At 45.3% G+C, this 27500-nt stretch overlaps 1 protein-coding gene across 6 annotated transcripts in view; it reads right to left on the bottom strand.

Moving 5' to 3' along the window:
- Positions 1 to 27500, bottom strand: part of LOC105895221 (LIM domain containing preferred translocation partner in lipoma) — a 174011-nt gene that overhangs the window by 7326 nt on the left and 139185 nt on the right. For 5 of the 6 annotated variants that reach the window (XM_031574613.2, XM_031574610.2, XM_031574612.2 and 2 more), the window contains 2 exons: positions 21210 to 21379; positions 2931 to 3112 (listed from right to left, as the gene is read on the bottom strand). In XM_031574613.2, coding sequence (XP_031430473.1) covers positions 2931 to 3112; positions 21210 to 21379 — 352 coding nt within the window. The remainder of the gene's footprint in view (positions 1 to 2930; positions 3113 to 21209; positions 21380 to 27500) is intronic. The other variant, XM_012821840.3, reaches the window with a different exon arrangement.

Raw genomic sequence — 27500 nt, 5'->3', positions numbered from 1 at the left:
ACAGCCTTTGTCTAACTGGCCTATGTTCCTCAACCTGAAGCTACTTGCTATGTCACCTGCTGTTAAAGAAATATTTTTCTTTCAACTCGGATATTGCATGTAAAAAGATGAACACAAAAAAACTGAAGAATCACAACAATCTTATTTTTTTACTAATGCCCCTAGCGTTTGCAAAACCATATTATAATAGTAATATTTAAATATTATTAATATATGCAACTGCAGGTGTTACCAAATGTGATTATAGTCTTTGATAATTATCATAGGAAAACCTCAAGATCAAAGCCACATGACAACAAACAAACAACACACACATTTACATCAGTGTATGCGAACTGCGCCCACTGGTTTGTAAGATGATCCCTCTGATAGTGTGTGTTAGCGGTAGGTACTGATCCACTCTATCATAGTGTGTGTTAGTGGTAGGAGGTACTGATCCACTCTATCATAGTGTGTTAGCGGTACTGATCCACTCTATCATGGTGTGTGTTAGCGGTACTGATCCACTCTATCATAGTGTGTGTTAGTGGTCCTGATCCACTCTATCATGGTGTGTGTTAGAGGTAGGAGGTACTGATCCACTCTATCATAGTGTGTGTTAGTGGTATTGATCCACTCTATCATAGTGTGTGTTAGTGGTAGGTACTGATCCACGCTATCATGGTGTGTGTTAGGTACTGATCCACTCTATCATAGTGTGTGTTAGAGGTAGGAGGTACTGATCCACTCTATCATAGTGTGTGTTAGAGGTACTGATCCACTCTATCATAGTGTGTTAGAGGTAGGAGGTACTGATCCACTATCATAGTGTGTGTTAGTGGTACTGATCCACTCTATCATAGTGTGTGTTAGCGGTACTGATCCACTATCATAGTGTGTGTTAGTGGTACTGATCCACTCTATCATAGTGTGTGTTAGTGGTTGGTACTGATCCACTCTATCATGGTGTGTGTTAGTGGTTGGTACTGATCCACTCTATCATGGTGTGTGTTAGTGGTACTGATCCACTCTATCATAGTGTGTGTTAGCGGTACTGATCCACTATCATAGTGTGTGTTAGTGGTACTGATCCACTCTATCATAGTGTGTGTTAGTGGTTGGTACTGATCCACTCTATCATAGTGTGTGTTAGTGGTACTGATCCACTCTATCATAGTGTGTGTTAGCGGTAGGAGGTACTGATCCACTCTATCATAGTGTGTGTTAGTGGTACTGATCCACTCTATCATAGTGTGTGTTAGCGGTAGGTACTGATCCACTCTATCATAGTGTGTGTTAGTGGTTGGTACTGATCCACTCTATCATAGTGTGTGTTAGAGGTAGGAGGTACTGATCCACTCTATCATAGTGTGTGTTAGAGGTAGGAGGTACTGATCCACTCTATCATAGTGTGTGTTAGTGGTACTGATCCACTCTATCATAGTGTGTGTTAGCGGTACTGATCCACTCTATCATAGTGTGTGTTAGCGGTACTGATCCACTCTATCATAGTGTGTGTCAGTGGTACTGATCCACTCTATCATAGTGTGTGTTAGTGGTAGGTACTGATCCACTCTATCATAGTGTGTGTTAGTGGTACTGATCCACTCTATCATAGTGTGTGTTAGAGGTACTGATCCACTCTATCATGGTGTGTGTTAGTGGTAGGAGGTACTGATCCACTCTATCATAGTGTGTGTTAGCGGTACTGATCCACTCTATCATAGTGTGTGTTAGCGGTACTGATCCACTCTATCATAGTGTGTGTTAGTGGTACTGATCCACTCTATCATAGTGTGTGTTAGTGGTTGGTACTGATCCACTCTATCATAGTGTGTGTTAGGGGTACTGATCCACTCTATCATAGTGTGTGTTAGAGGTAGATACTGATCCACTCTATCATAGTGTGTGTCAGTGGTACTGATCCACTCTATCATAGTGTGTGTTAGCGGTACTGATCCACTCTATCATAGTGTGTGTTAGCGGTAGGTACTGATCCACTCTATCATAGTGTGTGTTAGTGGTTGGTACTGATCCACTCTATCATAGTGTGTGTTAGTGGTACTGATCCACTCTATCATAGTGTGTGTTAGCGGTACTGATCCACTCTATCATAGTGTGTGTTAGTGGTACTGATCCACTCTATCATAGTGTGTGTTAGTGGTTGGTACTGATCCACTCTATCATAGTGTGTGTTAGGGGTACTGATCCACTCTATCATAGTGTGTGTTAGGGGTACTGATCCACTCTATCATAGTGTGTGTTAGAGGTAGGTACTGATCCACTCTATCATAGTGTGTGTCAGTGGTACTGATCCACTCTATCATAGTGTGTGTTAGAGGTAGGAGGTACTGATCCACTCTATCATAGTGTGTGTTAGTGGTACTGATCCACTCTATCATAGTGTGTGTTAGTGGTACTGATCCACTCTATCATGGTGTGTGTTAGCGGTAGGAGGTACTGATCCACTCTATCATAGTGTGTGTTAGTGGTTGGTACTGATCCACTCTATCATAGTGTGTGTTAGAGGTACTGATCCACTCTATCATGGTGTGTGTTAGTGGTAGGAGGTACTGATCCACTCTATCATAGTGTGTGTTAGTGGTTGGTACTGATCCACTCTATCATAGTGTGTGTTAGAGGTACTGATCCACTCTATCATAGTGTGTGTTAGTGGTATTGATCCACTCTATCATGGTGTGTGTTAGTGGTACTGATCCACTCTATCATAGTGTGTGTTAGAGGTAGGAGGTACTGATCCACTCTATCATAGTGTGTGTTAGTGGTTGGTACTGATCCACTCTATCATAGTGTGTGTTAGTGGTACTGATCCACTCTATCATAGTGTGTGTTAGTGGTTGGTACTGATCCACTCTATCATAGTGTGTGTTAGAGGTAGGAGGTACTGATCCACTCTATCATGGTGTGTGTTAGTGGTAGGTGGTGCTCACTTGTGGAAGTCCTCGATGCAGTGGATGTGGTTGGAGGCGTCCACGGTGAAGGGGATGCCGTCCAGGCTGCGTTGGCACACCACACAGGTGAAGCACTGGGGGTGGTAGGCCTTGCCTGTGGCCCGCAGGATACGCTCCATGATGGGCTTACTGCAGATGTTACAGGTCTCCAGGGTGTTCTGCTGACACACACACACACACACACACACACACACACACACATAAACATTAAACAGGTATGGGAGACATGAGAGAGGATGAGAAGTAGGACAGAGGAAAGACCTTACTGACACAGTTCTCCACTAGCCATGTCTAGATATCCGCAAATGACCTTGACTTGTTAGTCAGAGACAGCATATGACACAGATCATGAGGATTATAAATGACATTAAACTGTAATCAGTCTCTTGCTATCTCTGTGGTGGGCGGTGTTGAGTGAAATATCTGCAGTTACATAAACTACTGGGAAGTGGTTACAAATGAAGACATTGCTGGAAAGAGGTCACCGTTGTAACATATTTTCTGGAGGAATGAGGATGGGAGTGTTCTGGATGGGTGATCTGTAGTTATGCAGTAAGGAGAGGGATAGAAAGAGAGAAAGACAAAAAGAGAGAAAAGAGAGAGAAAGACAAAAAGAGAGAGAGAAAGAGAGAGAGGACAGGGAGGGTGATGCTTACTAGTAAATACCTCCACTCTGTGATGACTAGGTTTATGTGGCTTGTGCCAGCCATGGCTACTGGGCAAGGGTCCCACGCTAGACTGTTCAGCGCCAGGGAGTCCTCTTCAAAATGCAAGCCGCAAGCTGGGGATTTGTTATCCCAATATTTAATAAATAACAATCCCCACAACACATTCTCATTCACACACACACACACACACACACACACACACACACACACACACACACACACACACACAGACACAGACACAGACACAGACACAGACACAGACACAGACACAGACACAGACACAGACACACAGACACAGACACAGACACAGACACACACACACAGACACACACACACACACACACACACATACACACACACACACCTGACCGCAAATTATAGAGGGATTGAGAAATCATACTTGCTATCAATTTCAGGATGATAGCCCTGGATCGGACACATGAGAAAGGGTGGTGTGTGTGTGGGTGTGTGTGTATGTTAGACAGATGTGATGTTCAGGCATTTCCTGGATTGCTGATCTCTGTCTCTCTCTCTTCCTCTCTCTTTCTCTCTCTTTCTCTCTCTGTCTCTCTCTGTCTCTCTCTTTCTCTCTCTTTCTCTCTCTGTCTCTCTCTGTCTCTCTCTGTCTCTCTCTGTCTCTCTCTGTCTCTCTCTCTCTCTCGGCGTAGAGGACTGAGGGGCTCAGCTGCTCCCACTGGCTGTTTGTCTGCTCTGGCAGAGACATGTGGCTGTGTTTCCAAACAGAGCTCCCACTCACATATGTGTGTGTGTGTGTGTGTGTGTGTGTGTGAGAGAGAGAGAGAGAGTGTGCTTGTGAGAGAGAGAACACATCCCCCACCCTGCTCACATATGCATGTGTGTGTGTGTGTGCATGCGCGTGCGCGCGTGTGTGTGTGTGTGTGGGGAAGAGAGAGAGAGAGAAAGAGAGAGTGAGAACACATCCCCCACCCTGCTAACAAATATGTGTGTGTGCGCGCGGGGTGTGTGTGTGTGCGTGCGCGGGGTGTGTGTGCGTGTGGCACAACACTGCGCTGCGTGGTCAGGCTGATCCGGCGTGCCGGCAGGCCCAGGCCGATTTGCGGTGACACTTGTGTGATCGCTCAGCCGTGGCCTTCCCTCAAAAGCCCCTGCGGTAGCAGCACTATGTGGAGGGCAGGAGAGAGAGAGAGAGAGAGAGAGAGAGAGAGAGAGAGAGATAGAGAGAGAGAAAGAAAGAAAGAAAGAAAGGGGGGGATAAGAGGGAAGGGGAGAGACAGAGACAGAGAGTGAAAGAGGGAGAGGGGGAGAGCAGGAAAAAAAGGGTGGAGAGAAAAAAAAAGAGGGAAAGAGTGCATGGAGAGAGAGAGAGAGAGAGAGAGAGAGAGCCGTGATGCACAGTGACACCTGACCTAACAGATCCTGCATGCATATGGCTTCCTATATAGCAAACATATTTCTGGAAGGGTTTTTTCTAGAGGCCTGGTAGCTATAAATCCTGTCTGTCTGTGTGTCGTGCAAAGGCAGAATACACGAGAGGGAACGAGAGAGAGAGAGAGAGAGAGAGAGAGAGAGAGGCCCTGCCTACCCCATTCCACTCCACCCAGCTGTCTGCCTTTGGTCAGGGATGGGGTGTATCCAAAATAATAATAAAAAATGTTTTGTTTTTCTGGTTTTGTCGTTTTTTCTTTTCAAAATACTCCTAGAGAGAGAAGCCTGGGATTCATAGCAGGAAATAAAGAATCTGTGCGTCAAACAGCTTCCAAAAGTCTGCTGTCTCCTTCCTAGAATGTAACACAAATCAACATTATTCCCCTCAGCAAGGCTTGTGTACCAACAATGTCCATATCAAAATCCTCTGCAAATCCTGCAAGCGGAATAAAGCTTTTAATGAGCTTGCTGCTCCGAGCCCTCGAGGTCCGCCTCCTGTCTCCCCCCCAATCTAGTGTCTATGAGTGTGTGTATATGTAAGTGAGTGTGTGTGTGTGTTTGAGTTTGTGTGTGTATATATATGTGTGTGTGGCTGTGTGTGTATGTGGCTGTGTGTACACGCATGTGTGTCTGTGTGAGTATGTGTGTGTGTACGTATGTCACTCTGAGCGTATGTGAGTAAGTGTGCATTTCTTGCTAACCAGGGTGACTTCTCCCTCAGGGGGAGAATGAGAGGTGGAAGCCTTCACCTGTGTTTCCCTCTCCTTCCCTCTGATCTGCTCTCTGCCTCATGAAAGCCTTCACCTGTATTTCCCTCTCCTTCCCTCTGATTTCCTCTCTGCCTCACGGAAGCTCACGCTGACCTAAACTGGAGTGTGTGCTTCCACTGCACGTTTTCTCCAGTGCAGGGAATTTCAATAGTTTTTGCTGCCCCTTGCCATCCATGTTGCGGACGTAGCATAGCATAGCGTAGCGTAGCATGCCTCTCTCGTAAGACACCCCTTGCTTTTCCCTCTTAGATTTATCACACAAACGCGTCTGGGTCAGTCCGTCTTTCCTCTTCTTCGATGCCGACATGAGAGAGAGAGAGAGAGAGAGAGACAGAAAGAGGGGGAAAACACAGACTGCCACTGTGTCTTACCAAGGCTTTTCGCTGACGTCAAAGCACTTTGATTTACCGGCCATGGATTTGCAGACCAGTAATAACTTTCAAAGATGGTTTAGGAAAATCCCCATAAACCAATTCCAATGGCCTCTGCTCGACGGGGCACAGGCAGAGACACCACCCGCCCCTAGAGGGCACTCTATGTCTGTGGATGGCCACACTTTCCCTTTCCGCCCTGCCTCTTCCAAAATGTGATGTACTCAAGCACATGTATCTAATTTTTTCTGCCTCATACATTTCTCTAAGTGTTTCCCCAGAAGGCTAAACAACCGTCTAGGCAGATGAGGAAAAAAGGAATTTGGGTCAGACCAGGCTCTCTCTAAACTGTGGGGGTTAAACAGGAGTGTGTTTAAGTCAACAGTAGCCTCACTATCCTCCCTTGTGGTCTTTTTTTCCATTTTACACACAAGGTGATCTCCTGGTCTCGTGCCCATGATCCCCCTCACCTGGACACAGCTGTCCATCTCAAACCCATTACTTGAGCGATGCAAATGAGACCACTGAGCAAAGAAAGCGAGGAGATCAGCAAACGTATCAAACGGTGACCAATAATCCAGTCCTATCTACACTCTTTCAAACACAGAGTGCAAAGCAAATACAGTATGCAAATATAAGACTGCACAGAGTCGAAGATTTAAGAGGATAAGAGACATACAGGGGATAAAATATAAAATATAAATTCATATGAACTCCAAAGCAAAAAATACAGAGATGTTTGTTTACAGAGAGCGCGAGAGCGAGCAAGCGAGAGAGAGAGCGGAATAGGTAAACCTAATTCTGTTACTGGTTCTCCCTAGAGCCTCCCATGGGTTCACAGTGTATGTGTACACAAGCAAAACATGCTTAAAACACTGAATGTTGCCTTTGATAGCAGGGTGAACTCACTTTGCATGGCCTTCAGTTGGGGTGGCTGGCTGGCATGAATAAGTTTATGACTCTAATGTTGAAGAAATGACCATCCACTCGTCTGTGTGGTGATTCCTCACTCATACTGAAAGCCAGCACTTTGTATCTCATGGAGCATATTGGGGTCAGGCTACTGTGTGAGAGAGCCTGCTGAACTATGAGCAAACTCCTCTTTAATGAGGGCCATGCCATTTTACAGCCAGCGACCGCCTTTCTACATTTAAAAAGTGCTTCAAAACGTACCTTTTTAAATATCACCGTTAGTTAATTTGCTTGAGGCCTACTGTACAGTCATAGTTTTGGCATTTGGTTTTGTTATTATTATTATTATTATTATTATTATTATTATTATTATTATTATTATTAATAATAATAATTGGTACCTAATATTGTTTCTTGAATAATTTGACATTGGGTTTATTTGTACTATTTTCATTTGTTTTTTAATGTAATTTTTTTACGTTTTCTAAGTCGCTTTGGACAAAAGCGTCTGCTAGGTACTACCACCATAACCATAAGCATTGAGGCCACAGGCAGGTCTTCAACACGTAGGAGCACTCTTGGAGCATTGGGTGTCTCTGGAGTGCTGCGCGTGGAGAAGAAGCAAGCGGCCAGGGCGAACGCAGCTCGTTCCAACTTCAGCAAAAGTTCAGAGGTCACAGCCGCCGCAGTAAAGGTTAATCTTTCACCGAGGAAGTGCTGGCACACCTGCTGTTAGCTATTAGGGCTCTCTATTTAAAGCTGTCGTCCTGCTTCTTAACCCCCCCCCCCCCCCCACAATTCTCCCTCAGACACACACACCCTTCCCCTCGTAGTCATGGCCAAGTCCTGAATGTGTGTTTTTTATGTGCTTGTGGGAGGTCTTGGCCTTGTAGTGAAGGGAGTGGAGAGTTGGCTTAAGGGAGGCCAAGAAATCAGGGAGTGAAAGATGGAGCACTCTAGCCAGTTAGCCTCCAGGCACAGAGGGGTAAACACTCACTAGGAGAACATCACAAATCTTCAGGATTCAAACCGCGTGAGAATACAGCACCCTTTAAGGTGTAGTACATTTGTGTGAACGTGTGTAGGCCTGAGGTGTCTGTGTGTGTGTGTGTGTGTGTGTGTGTGTGTGTGTGTGTGTGTGTGTGTGTGTGTGTGTGTGTGTGTGTGTGTGTGTCAGTGTGTATGTGTGTGTAAGCAAGCCTGTTGCTCCACACTACAGCACCTCATTCCCATCCTGGCCTGTCCCCCATGTGGACAGCATAAGCCCACCTGCCCAAGCCCAGGCTGGGCACCCACCCAGACACTCAGGCCGCCTCCCTAGAACCTGATATCTGGCTTGAGCTGAGCACTTGATTGAAAGAGAGGAATGAGAGCCGCAGCCTCTGATGGGCCGCCCTGTGTCTGTGCCATCTAAAGCTGCCACAACACCCATTCACATGCCACACGCCACACGAGGACAGTGATACGACTGATAACAACTTCATATGAGGGCCCTGGGGATTAAACAGGACAGGGAGGAGGAAGGGATGGAGAGAGAGAGAGAAAGAGAGAGAGAGAAAGAGAGAGAGCCGTGATGTACAGTGACACTTGACAAAAAAGATCCTGCATATAGTATATGCATATGGCTTGGTAGCTATAAATCCTGTCTGGACTTTGTGTCGTGCAAAGGCTGTCTACACAGAGAGAGAGAGAGAGAGAGAGAGAGAGCGAGAGAGAGACAGCGAGCGAGAGAGAGAGAGAGAGAGAGAGAGAGAGAGAGGACAGAGTGCAAGATAGAGTAAGAGACAGATACTTCAACAGAGTGCTCATAGTAAATCCATCAATTAATAGTCTAGTACACTGTTTCAGCTGTACATGGGTTTTTGTTTTATTGATGCTTTGAACGATGTATTGATTGCTATTATTTCACCAATAGCACTTCAATGCCATGGACAACATTATTCTGCCCCTTTGTCAATGTCATATGCACAGCTTTGACACTAAGGGAGTTAGGGGCATCTCGGCGAGCTGCTTGCTCATCCACAGATCTGGCCCTGAGCTGGCTAAAAGCCGGGCCAGTTCCGCTGGAGAGTCAGCCTCTCTCTGGCAGATGCATAGGCGACCTGATGACCTTGAGAAGAGGCCTTAAATAAGCTCAGAGGGGCCGGCAGACCTCAGAGCGCTGCTAGAGTGGGCTGAGATTAGTGTGTTTAAAACGGACGCGGGCAGAGCAGAGCAGAGCAGAGCCGGGGCCGACACGTGGAGCACGTGGGAATAGGCCCACCCCAGTTTCGACGCAACCCCCCCCCCCCCACAATATTTCGCCTGCAACAATGGGTCTTCGGGAGGGACGGGCAGCATGTGTAGTGTAGTAATGGGCTGGTACTGGAGGGGGTAGAATCTGGCACTGTGCCAACGCAGGCTGTGCCACACTCTTATCTCGTCTAGCTGATACAACTCTGTTTTATTTTTGACACGCCCGTCTCGTTCTGAGGACACTGTCTTATCTCGAGCTGCCCGCTCGGGCCAAACCCACCACCCGGCCCCTGCACTCGGTCGCGGCAGTGCTGTCTAACGTGCCTGAATAGTGCAGAAGTGTCTCAGCATACTCATGCGGCAGAGAGGTTGAGGCAGGGAAGTGTTGCGTATCATAAAGCCAAGGGAGACAAGAGACAAATGATTTACAGGGTCTTGCTCTACTAGCACTAAATCGCATGCCATTCTTGTCACGCAAGTGAAAGCAGGTTCGTAACACGCTGCCTGATATGCAAGACTTTTATTGGGTGATAATGCTGTCCTGCTCCCTTGATTGCTCAAACAACACCCACACATACACACACAAACATATAGAAACACACACACACACACGCAAAGGACCAGATAGACAACAAATTCAGACCATTCCAAGCGATGCAGAGAGATCACGAGTAGGGACTCAACTCCGCTCTTTGGTCTATCCATCAAGTCCCCAGGGGAGGTGGGTGAGGCTCCCTCACCCAGTCAGGCTGTATCAGCTAGCCCGCCCGCCCGCGTTAAATTCAGCTCCGCAGCAGAATGTGACCCCGCAGGACATGTGGGTCTGACTGCCTCTCCAGTTACAGAGGCAAACTGACAATGACCGCAGCGCTAGCTCACTCACACAACATGACTTGGAGTGACACTCTCTCGGGGTCAGCTCCAGGTCACGCTCTTTTAGTTTTTGTGGTATTTTTCTAGTATCCAAGTCCTGCAAAAGGGGAACATATGGTTAAACGAACGCAAGGAAGAGACGACGCTGAAAGATCAGGTAGGTGAGGCTGCTTTAAATTGACACACTTAAGTTCCCCTCTCTCATGACAAATCAGTCTGGCTCTCTGCATGACGAAATTGGCAAATTCCTCTTCAACTGGCAGGCGCACTAAATAAGATTGTAGACTGTAAACAGCACGCATGCAAACACACACACACACACACACACACACACACATATTTCCCCCTAGTCTGGCTACAGATCCGCCGTGGAGAACTGCAACCCAGTTCAGACAAGTGCTGTCTAATTGGGTCTCTCCTTTGAGGAATCGGCGCGAGTTAATCGCGTCTGCGTATACAGAACTCAATTAGATCTTCGCAAAGCCTTTTCACACGGATATAAATATTTCACAGTGCAGTCAGCAGAATACCTAGGCACCAGCTCGTACCTTTTACCACCGCCAACAACCTTGCCTCCCACAACACACCACACACACATCAACACCTAACGAAAATCTAACAAACCAACAACAGGCGTCGACCACACCTGTCAATACCAGTCAGTCACCTCTTTCACACGGGCACCGAATTCTGCTGCTGTGCCCAGATGTGTACCACCTGTGGCCTACTGTAATATGACGACCTGTGCGGCGGGTGGCACTGCCACTAGCAGACTTCTGTAATATCAATATAAAATAGGGTTTGTGGAGCTCCTGTGTTTCATTTGGGGCTCTGAGAGAGACAGAGAGAGTAGAATGTATGCGCTGGGTCATGTAAATCCATTAAGAATGCGCTTGTCTCTGTGTGACCACATTCCATCACACTGACAGCGCTGGGCCCCCAGGAGGGGAAAGGGTTGCCCACCCCCCATCACTGGCCCCCCCCCAAACAAATCGCTACCCCCCCACAGGGAGCCGCTGAACGTGCCCGTGAAAATGTGGGCACCACTCTGCAAAGGACATTCATCACCGGCGGCCCCTGCTGCAGCTGGCCCCGTGCCCGGTGCCCTGGGCAGCGCTGTGCCACCCCAGGAAATATCCCTTCCCCAAACTGGAACCCGGCCCGTTGACTACCGAGGACATAACGCTCGTCCACCAACACACACTGGGACTGTGCTTACTGTTGAGGAAAAAAAAACAAAAAAAAGACGGGGGGGAGACCACATTTATCACATTTAGTTGTAAAATAGTTTTTCGTGCTGTCTGCATTACCAAGGACTCCTGCAGTACTGAGCAGGGGGTGCTTTTGGGAGAAGATGATCAGGAGTTATTTTCATTAGTTAACTCATCTCATAATTACAATTTTTTTTTTTGTTTCCTGTTTTTTGGCTTTTTTTGACACTACAATATTCCGGGTGATTATTCATGTTTTTTTATGCCTCCCCTGACATGGCTTTCCAGGTTTGGCAGTCCTCTCTGATGTCTCTCCAGCATGGAGCTGCGGATATTGCCCTGTCATGGGAATTTATATCAGCAATTCGCTCCACGCTGGCTGTAAGTGCTGCATCTGAAAATTAACAACATGACAAATAGCTCGCTGTGAAGTCACAGGCAACGACGAGGACTAGTCTGCACAAATGAGAATTTCCTCTGCAATACTTTTAAAAGGTGGCACACGGTGGGAGGGCATAAAAGCTTTCAAATCTTTTGACCAATCAAAAAGTCACAATCCCTTGATTGACAGGTCATGTGCCATCAACCACCTTGGTTCTAAAGGAATGAGATCATTCTTAAATCACACTGGAAAAATATAGTTTTATATCGTCAGCATTAGATAAAGCAAGCAATTATTGCCATAAAGCCTAATCTTCACCACCTTGGTGACCTACTTGTTCCTTTGTGAAGGGACTCTGATAACTGGTGACATAAGGGTGAATCGGTCATATCTCTGAAGCCCTGTGGTACAACACTGTTTTGACTGAGTTGTTATCCTTGAACTCTGTGACCTCCTATTTATGTCTCTGCTGTTAGAGTTAAGAGTAACAGAGGAGGAACTAATCACCCATGATTGCCATACACAAAAGAGGGGGTGGATAGAGGGCTTTGTCACATAGGAGCAGCCTTTCTCTCTTATCTCACCCCCAGATTGGACTTGATCGGAATAATTAGACCAGCAAAAGAGATATGTTTGCATTTGCAGGTGGTGCTTTTAAATGGGGCCCAATTAAGATAAATGATGATCTCCAGTAGGCAATTAGGAACCCCGACAGAGCCAGAGCCAGAGCCAGAGCCAGTGGCAGGGCTGAGGTACAGCGAGGGGAGTGAGCGGAGAGGGCACCAACAACATGCCACCTCTTCTCTCCTTGCTTGCTTTTTTAATGTAATTAACCTCGGTGACATTGAGGCAAGCTTCGGGGGGGGGGCTTCAAACGAGACGAGCTATCACAAAAGGCAGGCCAGGCACAAAGTCCTGCTGTGGCAGCGAGCATGAGCACAAAGAGCTCTGCATGCAGAAACTCAAAAATGAAAGAAGAAGAAAAAAAAAAGGCGTTGACAGATTAAAAGCTTATTAACTCAATACAATTTCATAATACCTTAATAAGCTAAGGTCAGGTGAAAATAAGGAACAAGTTGCCTAGAGCAGCAATTAGGTAGAATTCAGTGAATCTTGGCCTAACACTGATCTTTTGTTCGCTGGTGGAGAATTTTAGTACAGCAGGCCACTTAATGAATGTGTTTTTTTTTAAAAACATGGTTCTCAGGGAAATGGTACACCTCCGAGGCCTCTTCATGTGTTGTGACAGCCCATCACATGTCTGTATGTGTTACTCTGTTATCCTATCCTGCCCCGTACGTGGCGGCTGAGGGAAAAAAGCCTCTGTCGCTGCCTCAGAGCATTGTATCAGCCGGGGCGTGGGGCACGGAGCGAGGAGGGGGAGGGCTGGGGAGGCCGTTTTGCAAGTTGATAAATACGGATAACAGTTTGTGACACAAGCCCCCGCCGAGGGGCTCTTGACCATGGAGCAGAAGGAAAAGGCTTCTACATTACTCCCGACCCAAAACGAATTTTGTGTTCCTAAATATTTATGCAGAGGAGTAAACACATGTCAAAGCTGATATTTCACTGGCGGATGTGGCCGAGAGCGGTGGCTTGTGCCCTGATGCGTGTCTTTGTGCCCTGCAACCCTCCTATGCGTTGCGATTTGCATCATCCTTGGGACAGAACTGCGAGGTAGAATGCATTCAAAATGCACTGCCTACCCGTGTGCATGGACAAGTGTGACTCCTCCTTTGCCCAAAACATTAAGACTGCGTGTTCTAATTCTGTCCTGCACACTTGATGACATGGCCCTAGGCATTAGAGAATTTGCATGGACACAAGCACAATGACTGACTGATGCTGTCACACTTTTTAAGTGACAATGATGCCCCTCTACGTTCTGTTACACTTAAGTAAGTACGTGAGCTCTATTCAAGCTTACATAAACTCATGCGCACTAACTCTGACAAAGGAAAAAAAAAAAAACTAAAACGCTCACCCAACAACAGAAGTGCTGCCCCTTGAGTTTCTCTTACTTCTTAAGTGCTCCGGCTGTTGTTTAGCTCTCAATGCTATTCAAGCCACTGAGCATTTCAGCTTGTCTGGCCTTAATCACTCTCTCACACATTACAGTGATGTTGCGTGGGGACTGTGGGTTACCAGTCCCCCCTCTGAACAGTAACTGTCTCTGGCCTTGATCTGGCCCTGGTCTGGCCTTGATCTGGCCCCAATCCGCACCAGATCAGAAATCTATCCCTTTCGCAGCTGCTATCCTGCCCCTAACACTCTGCCAACTGATGGAGCAACACTTCCTTCAATTCTCAGATGTAGAGCTACCTTTTCCTGAATGTTTAACGCCGCTGTGGCATGTGCCAAAGCTTCATCAGAGTGTAAAAAGCTAATCACACTTCTTCTTCTTCAAAAAAAAAACAACAACATGGGTGTTGAGGTTCCCTTATCTGCTGCAAGCTTTTTCCCTGCACTCAAAACTTCTCCGCTCTGCAGACTGTTTTAACAAGGGATCATTTAAGGCACAGGTGAGGAAGATATAGGGCTGCTGCTCAAATCAGACTCTAATGATTGAACGTAACAGATGTCCACCGTTATTTACTTTTGAATGGCTTGACTCTAAACACTTTAACTGTCACTGTTAACATAAATTCCCGGTCTGGTCTGAACTCTTTGACCTATTATTCTTGGACAACCAGCAAATGGACAGAAAAGCTTCTATCACTGTTTGAAAACATTCTACTGTCAACAGGATTAGCATATGAGGGCTTGTAGCCAGATGTCCACACACAAGCCAGCCTCCATCCCCTTAGCCATTAACAATGAGGAGGGGTCTAAGGATGGATCCACGATGCACCCCCATGCAGCCAGGCAGGGTAAAACAATGGCATACTCTGTTGATGTCACACTAACAAGATTAGAGGCCACTTCATGCAAAATGGGTATTAATTGAGCGGTCGAGGAGTTTATCTCCATTGCGGCACATATTCAAAGAGATGCCGGTAAGCCTGGCATGGAGGGGAGCCAGGGAAGCCCAGAGCACAATGGGCGATTATAGTCATAACAAGTGGTGTTTGTGGGTCAAAGAGTCGACTGGGGCTCTGAGAAAGATGTGCTAGATTGGCACGACACACAAAAAGTGGGGAAGCAGATGAGGCTTGATAACATGCAGAGAGAGGATAGTTCCTGTCCATTACTGAAAGGAACAAATGATATCAGAGTTAACAAATAATCACCCAGGCCATCAGGAAATGCCTTATGACACTAGCAGCCAACCGTTCGACGGTGCATGCAAACTACCTCTGCCTAGTTAAATGATCAAACCTTCCTGATAGGAAACAAATATTACTGGATTGCAATGACACGATCAAACTCACGAAGCTGGGCTTTTTTTGTTTGCATGATGTAAATTTAGCAACAGATTTAAGCGTCTGTGAAGCATAAATCTTCTGGCTGAGAAGGGTGAGAGCTGTCAGTGTGGTTGCAAAAGGCACTGAGTGCTAACTGTAAATGCCTAGTGAAGTGCAGTCAAAACAAAGGGTGATGCACTTTCAGAGCAATTGCTTAAAACACACACACTGTGTCCATGACAGAGCCACTTACGTCTCCGGCGCCCTCACTGGCAGAGCCCTGGCAGCGGTTGTGTGTGTAGGGGAGGGGAGGAGGGAGGGCTCTGCTCTCCGGGGACGGATGAGCAGACCAGCGCCCGGGAGCGAGAGACGCTGGGATTGCCATGAGGAAGGACACCCTGTCCTGCGTTCTCGTATCACACACAAGCCAAGATCTGATCTTTCACAAGGCCTTTACTGAGAGTCTGCTGGACATACATCTATCTATGTCTAAAATAGTTTTAATGAAGCCTAGGAAGGATTTAGATGATCTTGTATTTGCCACATATAGGAAATATTGTATACAATAGTGAAATTTGCCTACACAATACAAAATCATGTCTTCTGTCTTCACTAAAATTAATTCTGAAAGATATTTTGATTATTGGTTGGTTAACTAATTATGAAGGCTAATAATAACCTCCAGCTGAAGCCAGTACCCATTTACCAGCGATGTACTGAGACAATGCAGATAAAGTGCCTCGTCCAAGCCACACAACACGCAACATCAAGTGACCATGCTGGGATTCGATCCGGTGACCTTTTGATTGCCAGCCTAACCCATTAGAGCACTAGGCTACATGCTCTGCATTGATGGTTGAGGGCGTAGTGTGAAATGGAAATATAGATGTCAGTAGTTTGGTGAGAGCGTGATGCTCCAGAGAGATGCTTTGTGGAGAGATGCTAAGAGAGAGACGAGGCACAGATAAAGAAATCAGAAAAACGTGTCATTTTGTGTTTCGTGGCTTTGAAGAGATTCCTAGACCGACTTAGAGCCTAATTTCCAGTCCCCCCTCCCCCTCCCCTTCCTCACTGGGGACTGCCATGTCTCAGCAGAGACTGAAGTCTCACGTTCCTCCTCTAATCGTACAGAGGCGGCTGACCCTGAGGATGGGAATAAAAGAAGGAGAATTACTTTCATTAAGAAATTCAGATTTCTTCCCCATCCTTTTGATCTTGTGCCAGAAGAACATTTATGCTGATGAAATGCATAAATAAAGTTCTTAAATTATCCCGGCCGTCTTCGGCGCGTGGATCCAAAGTTGGAAAACTTCCAGAGAAGACAGTCACAATCACACTGAGTGCAGTCGAAGGGAGTTGATTTAGGAGATGGTCACAGGGGCTGATGCAATATCATGTGACTCTTTTAAGTCTACCTGTGCTCGGGGTTTCCCCAGACTGAGGAGACTGAACAGAGGGGCTGGGATTTCATATTTCAAGTGTGTTGGCCGACATCAAACAGGAAGCAGATTTGACTCTTGTTCTCAATGGCCATTCTGGGATTCTTGTGGTTAACAGTCACCATTTATTATCACCCCCCCCTGCTGGTACCAAATACATCAATTGTTCCCAGCCTAGATTTCTGCCTATGCCCAGCAATTCAATATACACGAGTAGGGCTGAAGACAACGCCAGCTCCTCAGGAATGATGGACAATACAGAGGATTCCAGAGATTTACGAGGAAACCATATAACATTTAAAAACCCAATGAAGGTGGCAGAAAACATTTCCCACATAAGTTAAACACGAACAGCAGCCGAGACTGAGGGACACTTCCACAAAATGAGAAGTGAGATTACTGGCCAATACTTGCTTCATCATATTTATACAAATTCTTACAAATGCAGTTATTATAAGAAGTCAATTTACGCAAACACAGACATACTAATGTAGTCCCCCTTTTGCAGAAGTGGCTTGACTTTGGTCAAGTAAAAGGAGAATCTGATTTTGAAAAGCGCTAACAGATCACAAGGGACTGGGAAGGGGAAGGGGAAGGGGACAATGGCGGCGGTGGAAGTGCTGCGGAGCTCCCAGGCCAATAATAAAACAGAACGTGATGCAACCCAGTGCAGTCTGAGGAATTTCATTTGAGTCGCGAGGGGGGAAATGTACACAGAGTCGAGCGCACACAGAAACTCTTTTTTTGCAGCCTGCGAGCTCAGTGGGGTTTCTGCGGTCTGAAGCAGGTGGATAGCAGGGAGCTTCACCACATGAGCACTAGCAGGCCGCGGGACTCGGAGCGTCTCTGAGGAAGCAGGACGACTCTCGTCTCCGTCACACTGTAGTGAAGACGACCTGCCTGAGAGGGTGCGAAGATGCCCCTCGAGTCACCCCGGTGGGATGTCACGTCACCAGTCTCTCTCACACCTTCTCGCTGGTGTGCACTGGTCTGCCAGTGTCCCAGACTCAAAACACATTTAAACCAACAAACAAATACATTGACTTGCCATAGGGGCAAATGGAACGAAACATTTTCAGATACAACTTCTTTGACATACAAAAACAGGTTTGAAGCATGACTGGTTTTGAAAGTGCAAGACTTGCTGTCTAAAAGAGTTCCTTTTAGCCTTATGTGAGAAGAGAGAGAAGTGAGAAGTGGTGGTGTTTCAGGCCTCACTGACCTCTGGCATTTCGCTTGACCTTGTCCTGATTTTCAGAAGGTCAAGCGGACAAGGTATTGCACACCACTTTGAGAAGTTCCCAACCTTGTTGACTCCTGGAAAAAAGGGGGTTCCACATTCTTACATGAACTGTCAACTCAACTGTTTCCCCTTTTCTGGGCGGAATCTTTGATTGAAGAAATAAGAGAATTTTCAAAGGATATTTCTGACAATGAAAAGAGAAGGAAGAAGGAGGGGGAAGAGAGAGAGAAAGGACGGGCGAGGTGGAGGGGTGGAGAGGAGGAGGGGAGAGAGGGAGGGCGGAGGGGGGGGGGGGGGGGGGGGGGCTTATTTGCTTTTACAATCTACAAAGGAAAGTAATCCGATCTGGCATTCTAATGTGATTTTAATACTTGCTTAACATCTCCAGTGCGATTCATCTGTGTCTGCCGGCTTATCAGATGTACCTCTTGATGAGGGTGATGCTATGGCGCACTCAATCCTTTTGCATGCCTGGCCACTGACTGTCTGTCTGATCTTCACACTGCTGGATTTAACTGCCACGCAAACAAGTGCGAAGCACTGTAGCACTTCCCAGTGATAGATTGCGGGCAGTGATAACGAAACATCATACAAGAGGATTGATGCCTGTGTAAAATCTTGAAAGAATGATCTCTCACGCTCCCGTGGCAACGCCCGCAGAGTTGCTTTGCATTGGGAATCAAGCAAAAGCCTGTTCAGAAAAATCGAGTCTTTTCAACTCTTTGGTTTGCTTGGGAACTAAGTGAGTTTAATTGCAGCAACAGAACAGATGTATGCTGAAGAGCAGAAACATGCCGTGTGTAGTATGCCTCTGTGGCTGGATGTTACCTATGTGTCTTTATATAGCCTGCTCCTGGTGAACTCAACCTGTAGAGCATAGCACTGATGACACAAAAGGTCATAGGGTTGTTTCCCAGGGAGACAGCATGAATAACATACTGTACTTTAGATAAAAGGTTATGCTACAGGAACAGATGCAAATATAAAAGATGTATGAGGAAGTGCCTCAGTATTCAGGCTAACAGATGTTGCCCATGTACACAGGTGGAGAAGTCCAAACGTACAGTAATTAGCGCTACACGACCCAGGCTGAGGAGGAAGTTAATGTACTTGCTTCCCTATAATATATTTAATTTGCTCTACGGTGAGTGTTAAAGGTCAAAGGGGTCAGAGTTATTGCTGAACATGTGTGCTTGAGTATTTTTCACTGCACTCCTACAATATGTATATGGCTTTATGACAATATGTAATACAGACTAATATATACGTCTTAATAAGCCTGATAATTCTATATGAATAATTCTCAGATCTGTCGTCTTCGCAACTTGAAGAAAATGCACAATAAAATGTAAATCATGGCAATCTGGCTGAACTGTGTTAGCTTAAACCCGATTAAACTAATGAAATTATAAAATGAGATGCAACACAGCAGAAACGGTACATTATGGTCTAAAGTCCTGAGGGTTAACAGACTAAGTATCAGTATCAGTGTCAGTGAATGAGACTATCTGCAGTCTGACAGTGTGAATTTCTGCGGTGTATGAGTGTATTATCATATATATTACTGTGCCTGGTAGACGGTCCATATTTTCATATACATTGCTAGTTTATGAGAGAATTAATATTCTGAATGTGTGCATTTTAGGTGTGCACTGTTAGCAATCTGTGCAAAATCTGCACTTTTTTACTGTGATTTGTATAGTATATTATTGTAGAGCTGCTTCGTAGAGCATCACTGTAAATCACAATTGCATTATGGGAAACTGTACAGAGCTAAAACAGTATCTTACTGTTTAAATTTAAGTTAATAAATAAATAAATATCTGCTTTGACCCAAGGTGTTAAGGGGCATAGCACTCAAAAGTGTGACAATATGAACTGATATGCTTTACTTGTTGATAAACAGAATGATTTGCTGATTGTTATTCTAATATTTGAAATGCCAAAATGTTGTAATGCCCAAAAAAAAGCAAGCCTTCTTAAGAAGTTTGTAAAGTGCCTGAACAAACTTTGAAGAGCCATCTAACTATATAATCATAAACGGCTTACAGCATTAAAAAGCTTTGACATTTAAAAATAATGTAAAGTTATATAGCGTGTTACTGTTATTTTTAACTTAAACATAGGATCACAGTACTTTTCTACCAGTACATTTCCAAAGAGAGTCTTTGGTGTTTTTTTTTCAAGGTGGTACTAAATCGCTGTATGCCACCTGTGTGACTTCCTGCAGCTCTGTTGGTATAGTGGGGATAACAAAATCAAGCCCACGGGTCCAGTCCCCCAGACGCATATATGCAGATAAAGGATTGTGGATAAAGCATCTGCTAAAGGTTTATATCGTCATTCACACACCCTTCCATAAATACTCATTTTTACAACTGATTACAAGCTAATCACACAAAAAAGGGTCTGACTTTCCCAATGGATCATTTGACATTGATTACCACTTTCCCACAATGCAAGTGTTATGTACAGTAATTCCTTGTATAACAGTACTACGGATCTATCACAGATCATCAAACCGATTTTGACAAATTATGTGACATGAAATATTTTTGACTTAACAGGACTGTGTTAAGAAAAGTAACCTGATAGTGCTCCAATGCCAACCACAAATGAGTTGGACAGAATCAGTATAGCCACAACATGAGATATACCATGATCCACCAAAGTATTAAATTGAAGAATTAAAGTTTGAGGGATGTGATTATTTTTTTAATCTACCAGCAAATGTGAAATCACCAAAGGTCTGAACTATCTAGCTGATTGGTTAGGCTGGCTGACTCCAAAGCAAGTTAGGGTTCAAATCAGGGTTCAACACAGGGTTCAAGACTCATTAAGAGGCATTTGTTTTACTGGCTGCACAGTAAGATACTGCTGCTGCTGCTGCTTATTCCTAATGTAGATTCAAGCACAGAAAAAAACATTTACTGGAGATATTGTAAAAGGTTTTTTACAGCAGGCTTTTTGTTACTGTGAATAGTATGCTGATAAAATACCAGAAAATAACTGCACTAAGTTACTGGCCGATAACTGCCAGGAAATGTGTGTGTGTATAAGAGTATCTATATTCAGTGACTGTGCATTATACGAGGTATCCATCCATGTTCTGTGAATGTACATTAGAGAAGTGTATAAGAATGTCCATGTTCTGTGAATGTACATTAGAGAAGTGTATAAGAATGTCCATGTTCTGTGAATGTACATTAGAGAAGTGTATAAGAATGTCCATGATCTGTGAATGTACATTAGAGAAGTGTATAAGAATGTCCATGTTCTGTGAATGTACATTAGAGAAGTGTATAAGAATGTCCATGATCTGTGACTGTACATTAGAGAAGTGTATAATAATGTTCATGATCTGTGACTGTACATTCGAGACATGCAGGGCTGTGTTGCTTACTATGTAGCAGGGCTCGCAGTAGGCCTTCTTGTCCACGGCGTAGAAGGGCTTGCCGCGCAGCTTGGCAGTGCAGGTCATGCAGACGAAGCAGTCCACGTGGAACACCTGGTCCATGGCGGTGCAGCCAGTGCCCTCGCCCACCACGTTCTCTCCGCAGCTGGCACAGCGACCTGAAGGCAAGGGGGCACACGCATGGACACATCTTAATGTCACATGACCCAGCACCACCACCACCACCAGTGCATGTGTCAAGGCACAGCACAGGCAACACATGGAGAGGTCGTATCTCTAAGGCGAAGGCATGTCTGTGGTTAATTAGAACAGCATTGATAATGCAGATTCATTTCTGACTGGGCAAGAGCCATTCCATTGTATTGTATACTTAGCATATTTCTAGTTTTCTATGTTATTATAGGTATATTATTATATGTTTAGTATATGTTCTGAGTATGTATTTATATGTAATGTTATGCTAGGTTGTTGTGCGGTGTCTTGTCATAAGAATTTCAGTGCCCAGTCTGACTCTGTGTTGTTCTGTGCATTAGCAATAAAAGACTTGAAACTTTAAACTCCATGAGTGGGGACCTGGGATATCCTGACGCAACCCCACTCGGACTCTACACCACTAGTACTCACTCTGCATTTGCTAAGTTTAAACCGTTGAATTGTACGACATCAACATTCCATTCATTCAAAGTAAGAGAGCAGAATGGCAGGCAGTGATTTTATAAGGTAACATTTGACGTTTTCTTTTTTTTGTGATTAATTTTGTATTGACACCATTTATGCCATTAAGACATGCAAGACAAGAGTATGTCAGAACACAAGTCGCTTTTAAAAGCTGGTGTACAAGAACTGAACGTAACACCACCCCTCTTCCACCCCCCTCCAAATATACATTTGACGGGTTTTTGAGAACGGAAAGGTTGCAAATGGAGTAGAGGGACTGTATAACTTAACATGTAACGTGAAGACAGGTGATGGTACAAATTAACGTGCACAAATAGCCTCTCTGACTCAACTTGGCTATAAAGTGTAAGTACTTGTTGCTTGGCAACGCTTGACGCTGAAACCGAGGTTGGGAACTATTTTTGGGGGAACAGAATGAATGTAGAAAATCGAAATAGACAAAAGAAAACATAATCTGGTGTCTTTAAGCTCAATTAGTCGGAAGCAGAACTGTAGAACTGGTTGGCAAGAATGTCAATTAAGCAATTTGACACTCGTGCTCGTGGGGGTTGTTAAAGGATATCTCCACGGCTGTGATTACCTGTGGCGCTCAGCCTCTGGCCACTGCCAACCAGTGAGTACCGGTATTCATTCAGTGTGAATGAGATGGTAGAGAATAATGGCCAGGGCCTCGTCACCTTTGAGTTGAACAACAGAGCCGTGGGGAGTGAGTGGTTCAGTGCCGCTTTCACAGTGGAGAGGTGATGTGTTTATTTGGACAGGAGAGAGACAGAGAGAGAGAGGGAGCAGCACGTCTTTCCACTCCAGTCTCTCCGAGGGGCACTGGTGTCGCTCATCACCGCATCACCGGTAATCAGATCAGATTTATTACCAGCCAATGCAGCAAAAAGGAAATCTTCTTTTATATGTCAAAATGAAAGGCAGACGAAAAAAAGGGAATACGGGACTTTCTAAAGTTAGGTTGTTAAAATCTCTAGGGAATTTACCCCCTTTTTTCTCTTTTCCATTTTTCCCCTGCTTTTAAACGGGGTAAAGTGATTGTCTGCCCTACAAATGCAGAAATCTGAGGCATCTAATAAGGTCAAGGCCCTTAATGCGGAGCAAAGAGACTTTCATCCTCTGGCCATAAAGCCTGCTGATCGTCTCCACTTTGGCCTCACATTTAATCTGGCTACTGAAGGACCACCTCTCTAAGGTCAGACTGGTTATCCAACGTAAACAAACAATGCACGGTTTATATGAGTATAAGTAGAGCTCTTCATAGTAAGGAAGTTATATAAAGGAGGTTAACGGAGCAACTGGGTGATGTTACACTTACTTTCAAAAAGAACACTCTCACTGTGTTAACTCTTCCCTTTGTAAGCCTAATCCTAATGTTCCATATACCAGAAGGATAAGGGTAGGATTAAATCACTACAATGCAGAACCTAAAATAAAGTGAGAGGGAGATAGAGAACGAGACAAAGAGAGAGAGAGAGAGAGAGAGAGAGAGAGAGAGAGAGAGGGAGGGAGGGAGAGAGAGGGGCTTCTGCACACCATATACATAACAAAAGTGTTACATGGTTGACATTGCTTGAAGAAAAAAGTCTATTTGCGATAAAGGGAAAACTCGGGAAGACGAGCACTGTCTTTGTGTACGGGGGCAACTGAGCCGATTCTATTGCACCAAAAAAGAGCCTGATTGCATATTGTTGGACACGGCATTTGGATATCTTTAATTGAGTTGAAGATAGCTTTAATTGAGTTTAAGATGTCTCAAACCCAATGCAAAGATATCGTCAACCCAGTTAATAACAGCAGCAATTTAATTACCAGTATCTAGCCATAATAGGGTTCAGAAAGATATCTTATGAGTTTTTCTTTTTTATACATCTAAGGCCAGATAGAATCTTGCTAAAAGAGAGAGAGAGAGAGAGGGAGAAATGTGAGATATTGTGAATTAATTGAAGTTTAGTTCTGTAGTTCCTCTATCTTTTTTTGGTCCGTTTTCCTTTCTTTCCGTACGCGTTTAAGAGAGTTTTTAGTGATGACTGACTTTGTCAACTCCGCCGGCTGCAGTTCAAGCGTCTCCCAGACTAAAGAGGCGAGGAGCTAAAACACAGAAAGGATATCTTGCTCCTTGTCTGCTATCTGTCTGAGCCATCAACAAAAACAGTCAGGAAATTTCACATGGGTCTGATCCCGTTATCAAAGCCGACAAGAGAGAGCACCTCTCCAGCACTCTATTACACATCCACAGGAAGCACAGACGCGTGTCCCACACAGCAGACAAGCCCAAAACGGATCGGAACCAGAACCGTACCAGAACTGGGCCCCCGTCCCGCTGTTTTTCTGCTCCCCCCCACCAGATTACTTACAAAGACGAGTTCAACAAACACATATAGCTCTGACGAAAAAACATGTTTTTTAAACACTGCAATGTCTCTTCCATCATCTTCCAGACAATTCTTTTCTTCAGGTCCCACTGCCAGGTTTTATATGTTTATGTTATTTAGGCAAGTTCAATAAACTATTTATATGAGTTTAATTAGCCAACATAAGAAAAACACAATATAATTAAAAAGATTCTCAAACAGTCAACACAGTGAATTACTGTAATTAGTGAAAGCTCACACAGCTGAGTTCAATATCCAAAACTTGCCATAGAGCTTTGAGTTGAGAAGAACTAAACGGGCCTAACTAAACGGCCCTAACTAAACGGCCCTAACTAAATGGGACTAACTAAACGGGACTAACTAAATGGGCCTAACTAAACGGCCCTAACTAAATGGGCCTAACTAAATGGGCCTAACTAAACGGGACTAACTAAATGGGCCTAACTAAACGGCCCTAACTAAATGGGCCTAACTAAACGGCCCTAACTTAACGGGACTAACTAAACGGGCCTAACTAAACGGGCCTAACTAAATGGGACTAACTAAACAGGCCTAACCAAACGGGCCTAACTAAACGGGACTAACTAAACGGGACTAACTAAACGGGACTAACTAAACGGGCCTAACTAAATGGGACTAACTAAACGGGCCTAACTAAACGGCCCTAACTAAATGGGCCTAACTTAACGGGCCTAAATAAAAGGGCCTAACTAAACGGGCCTAACTAAACGGGGCTGTAATGTATTACAGTGGGCCTCAGCTCTGGGTCCGATCCGCACCAGTGTCAGCGGCAGAGTGATCTGAGGTCTACTGTACGCCACAGTGGTGTGGAACAGATACCACTGGCACCAAAGGGTAAGGAGGAATTAAACATAGCATGCCCTGTCCTGTCATGTCATGTCATGGCGAGTCACAGCAGTGCAGCTGCATATAGGAGAAACCAACACTGAAATCAATATTAGATGAGGAAAAGGAGAAAAAAAAATTAATGTCGAATATCAGTAGTTAAAATTCTTAAACAACATAACCCTTGGATATATCACTCTTAGATCTCATTGACTTTCTAGCACTGTTTTTAACAGCTGCATTAAAACGCTTGTCATTTGAATGTCTTTACTTGGCAGATGCCCTAATCTAGGGTGACATTCAGTGCAATGCGCACACACACACACACACACACGCACACACACACACACACATACACACACACACTCTAACACACACACTCAATTAGATGCCCTGTGCATACATCTGTCCACACAAACCCACACACACACACAAACACACATTGCACACTCAAAGTCACACACAGAAACATACACACACACACACAAAAGCAGCTATCTTGTTTCATCTATTTTCAGCGCTGCATGTGCTCCTTCATTACGCGGTGTGTTGTCGGTAGCTACAGAGCGGCTCACCGGCAAGCGCACGGCTGCACGCCGTGCCTCAGATTAAACAGCGCCATGCACCCGCCCGCACGGCCCCGCGGTGCGTTACGAGACGTTACCGGCACGGCGCGGCATGGTGCGCTGAGACGGCACATCTCCAGGGGAAGGATGCGTGGGTGTCAACAGCATCACAAGCAGAGGTAATCACTTCAGAGACGGAGAGGGGGGGGCAGGGGTGAGAGCCTATTAGTGGCGTCAGATCACAGGGCCATCCTAAGCGGAGAGGAAGAGCCAGCCAAACAGCTCCTCTCCCAGGAGCCTCAATGCAGTGGAGAGGAGAGGAGGAGGAGAGGAGGAAGAAAAAGCTCTCAGAAATCCCTCTTCCTCCCGGCAGCCCTGTGATCACCCTGGCCCCTCAGGAGAACAGGTTATTAGTGTGTGTGTGTGTGTGTGTGTGTGTGTGTGTGTGTGTGTGTCTGTGTGTGTGTGTGTGCGCCCGTGAAAATGTAATGTTCCACTGTGCAACTGCAAGGCCAGCTGAAAGTGTACAGTACTACGTGTTTAAATACTGAAAATATAACAGCCTTTCCACGAGAGCCCCTCGGGTATTGTACAGTATTTATTTTCAAACAGCACACCGTACACGCACAGACACGAGAACAGACAGTGGCGTTAACCACTAGCGTTGGTGTCAAGCATGTCTGAAACCTGTGGGATTGTGGGATGGCACCCTGTAACTGGCAAGCTAAGTGTGCACTCAGCTGCACATGTGACGCTGAACCGTGGACACCATGAGGATGCTTGTGTGTGTGTGTGTGTGTGTGTGTGTGTGTGTGTGTATTAGTGCACATGCGTGTGTATTTGCAGGTATGACTATACATATCTGTGTGTGAGTGAGCAGTTTTTGTGTGTGTGTGTGTGTGTGAGTGCCTGTGTGTGTGTGTGGGAGAGAAGTCATATCTTTGTACTGTATTTGTGCGTGAGTGAGTGGGCATTTGGCTGCGGCATATGTATATTTGTGTTTGTGTGTCCATGTGTCTGTGTGTCTGTACGGATGTATGCATGTGCGTTAGTGTGTGTGTGTATGCATATGTGTGTGTGTGTGAGTGTGTGTGTGTGTGAGAGAGAGAGTGAATTTGGTTGGGAGCCCCTGTCCAGTGCTTCTCTCCTGCGGCGTAAAGTTACACGGCGGGTCGTGACATTCCCACAGGCGCTGGCTGACATTTCTGGGAGAAGTGGATCCCGCTCAGCGGGGTGGGGGGGTGGACATGCATCACCCTGCTCCCCGAGCACGTTATGCAAGCACCTAAAACACACACACACACACTCTCCCATACGCATGCTCAAATTCTCTCTCTCTCTCTCTCTCACACACACACTCTCCCTCTCTCATACACACGCTTAAATTCTCACACACTTACACACACACACAATCATACACATGCTTAAATTCACACATATGCACACACAAATCCTTAAATCTAAATGTCTCTGCATGCTTACATAAAGTACAGTCATTTCCATTCAGTGGATGTTAAAGATGTCATTTTTACTGTCAAGTTTACTGATACCTTGAGCCCTTTTAGGTATTCACTGTTTTGTTTGACTACTCTTTGATACAAGTTAAGCACTTCTATTTACCAAAGCCTGAGATTGAAAATGTCCATCGATCTGCTTTGGTGCTGCAAGCCTGTTGGACAACCAGAACTCCTGGCCACTTCACCACTTCACAGAGAAGTGGCCTGTCTCTGGAGACAGTGTATTGTTTTGTATGGGGAGAGCGTGTATTGTCTGAGTTTGAAACAATACATTTTGATGAATTATTAACTGCATTG

Source organism: Clupea harengus, chromosome 10, assembly GCF_900700415.2.
Source record: "Clupea harengus chromosome 10, Ch_v2.0.2, whole genome shotgun sequence".
NCBI classification, from domain to species: Eukaryota; Metazoa; Chordata; class Actinopteri; order Clupeiformes; family Clupeidae; genus Clupea; species Clupea harengus.
Note: the sequence above shows the minus strand (reverse complement) of the source record. Positions and strands in the feature narration are given on the sequence as shown.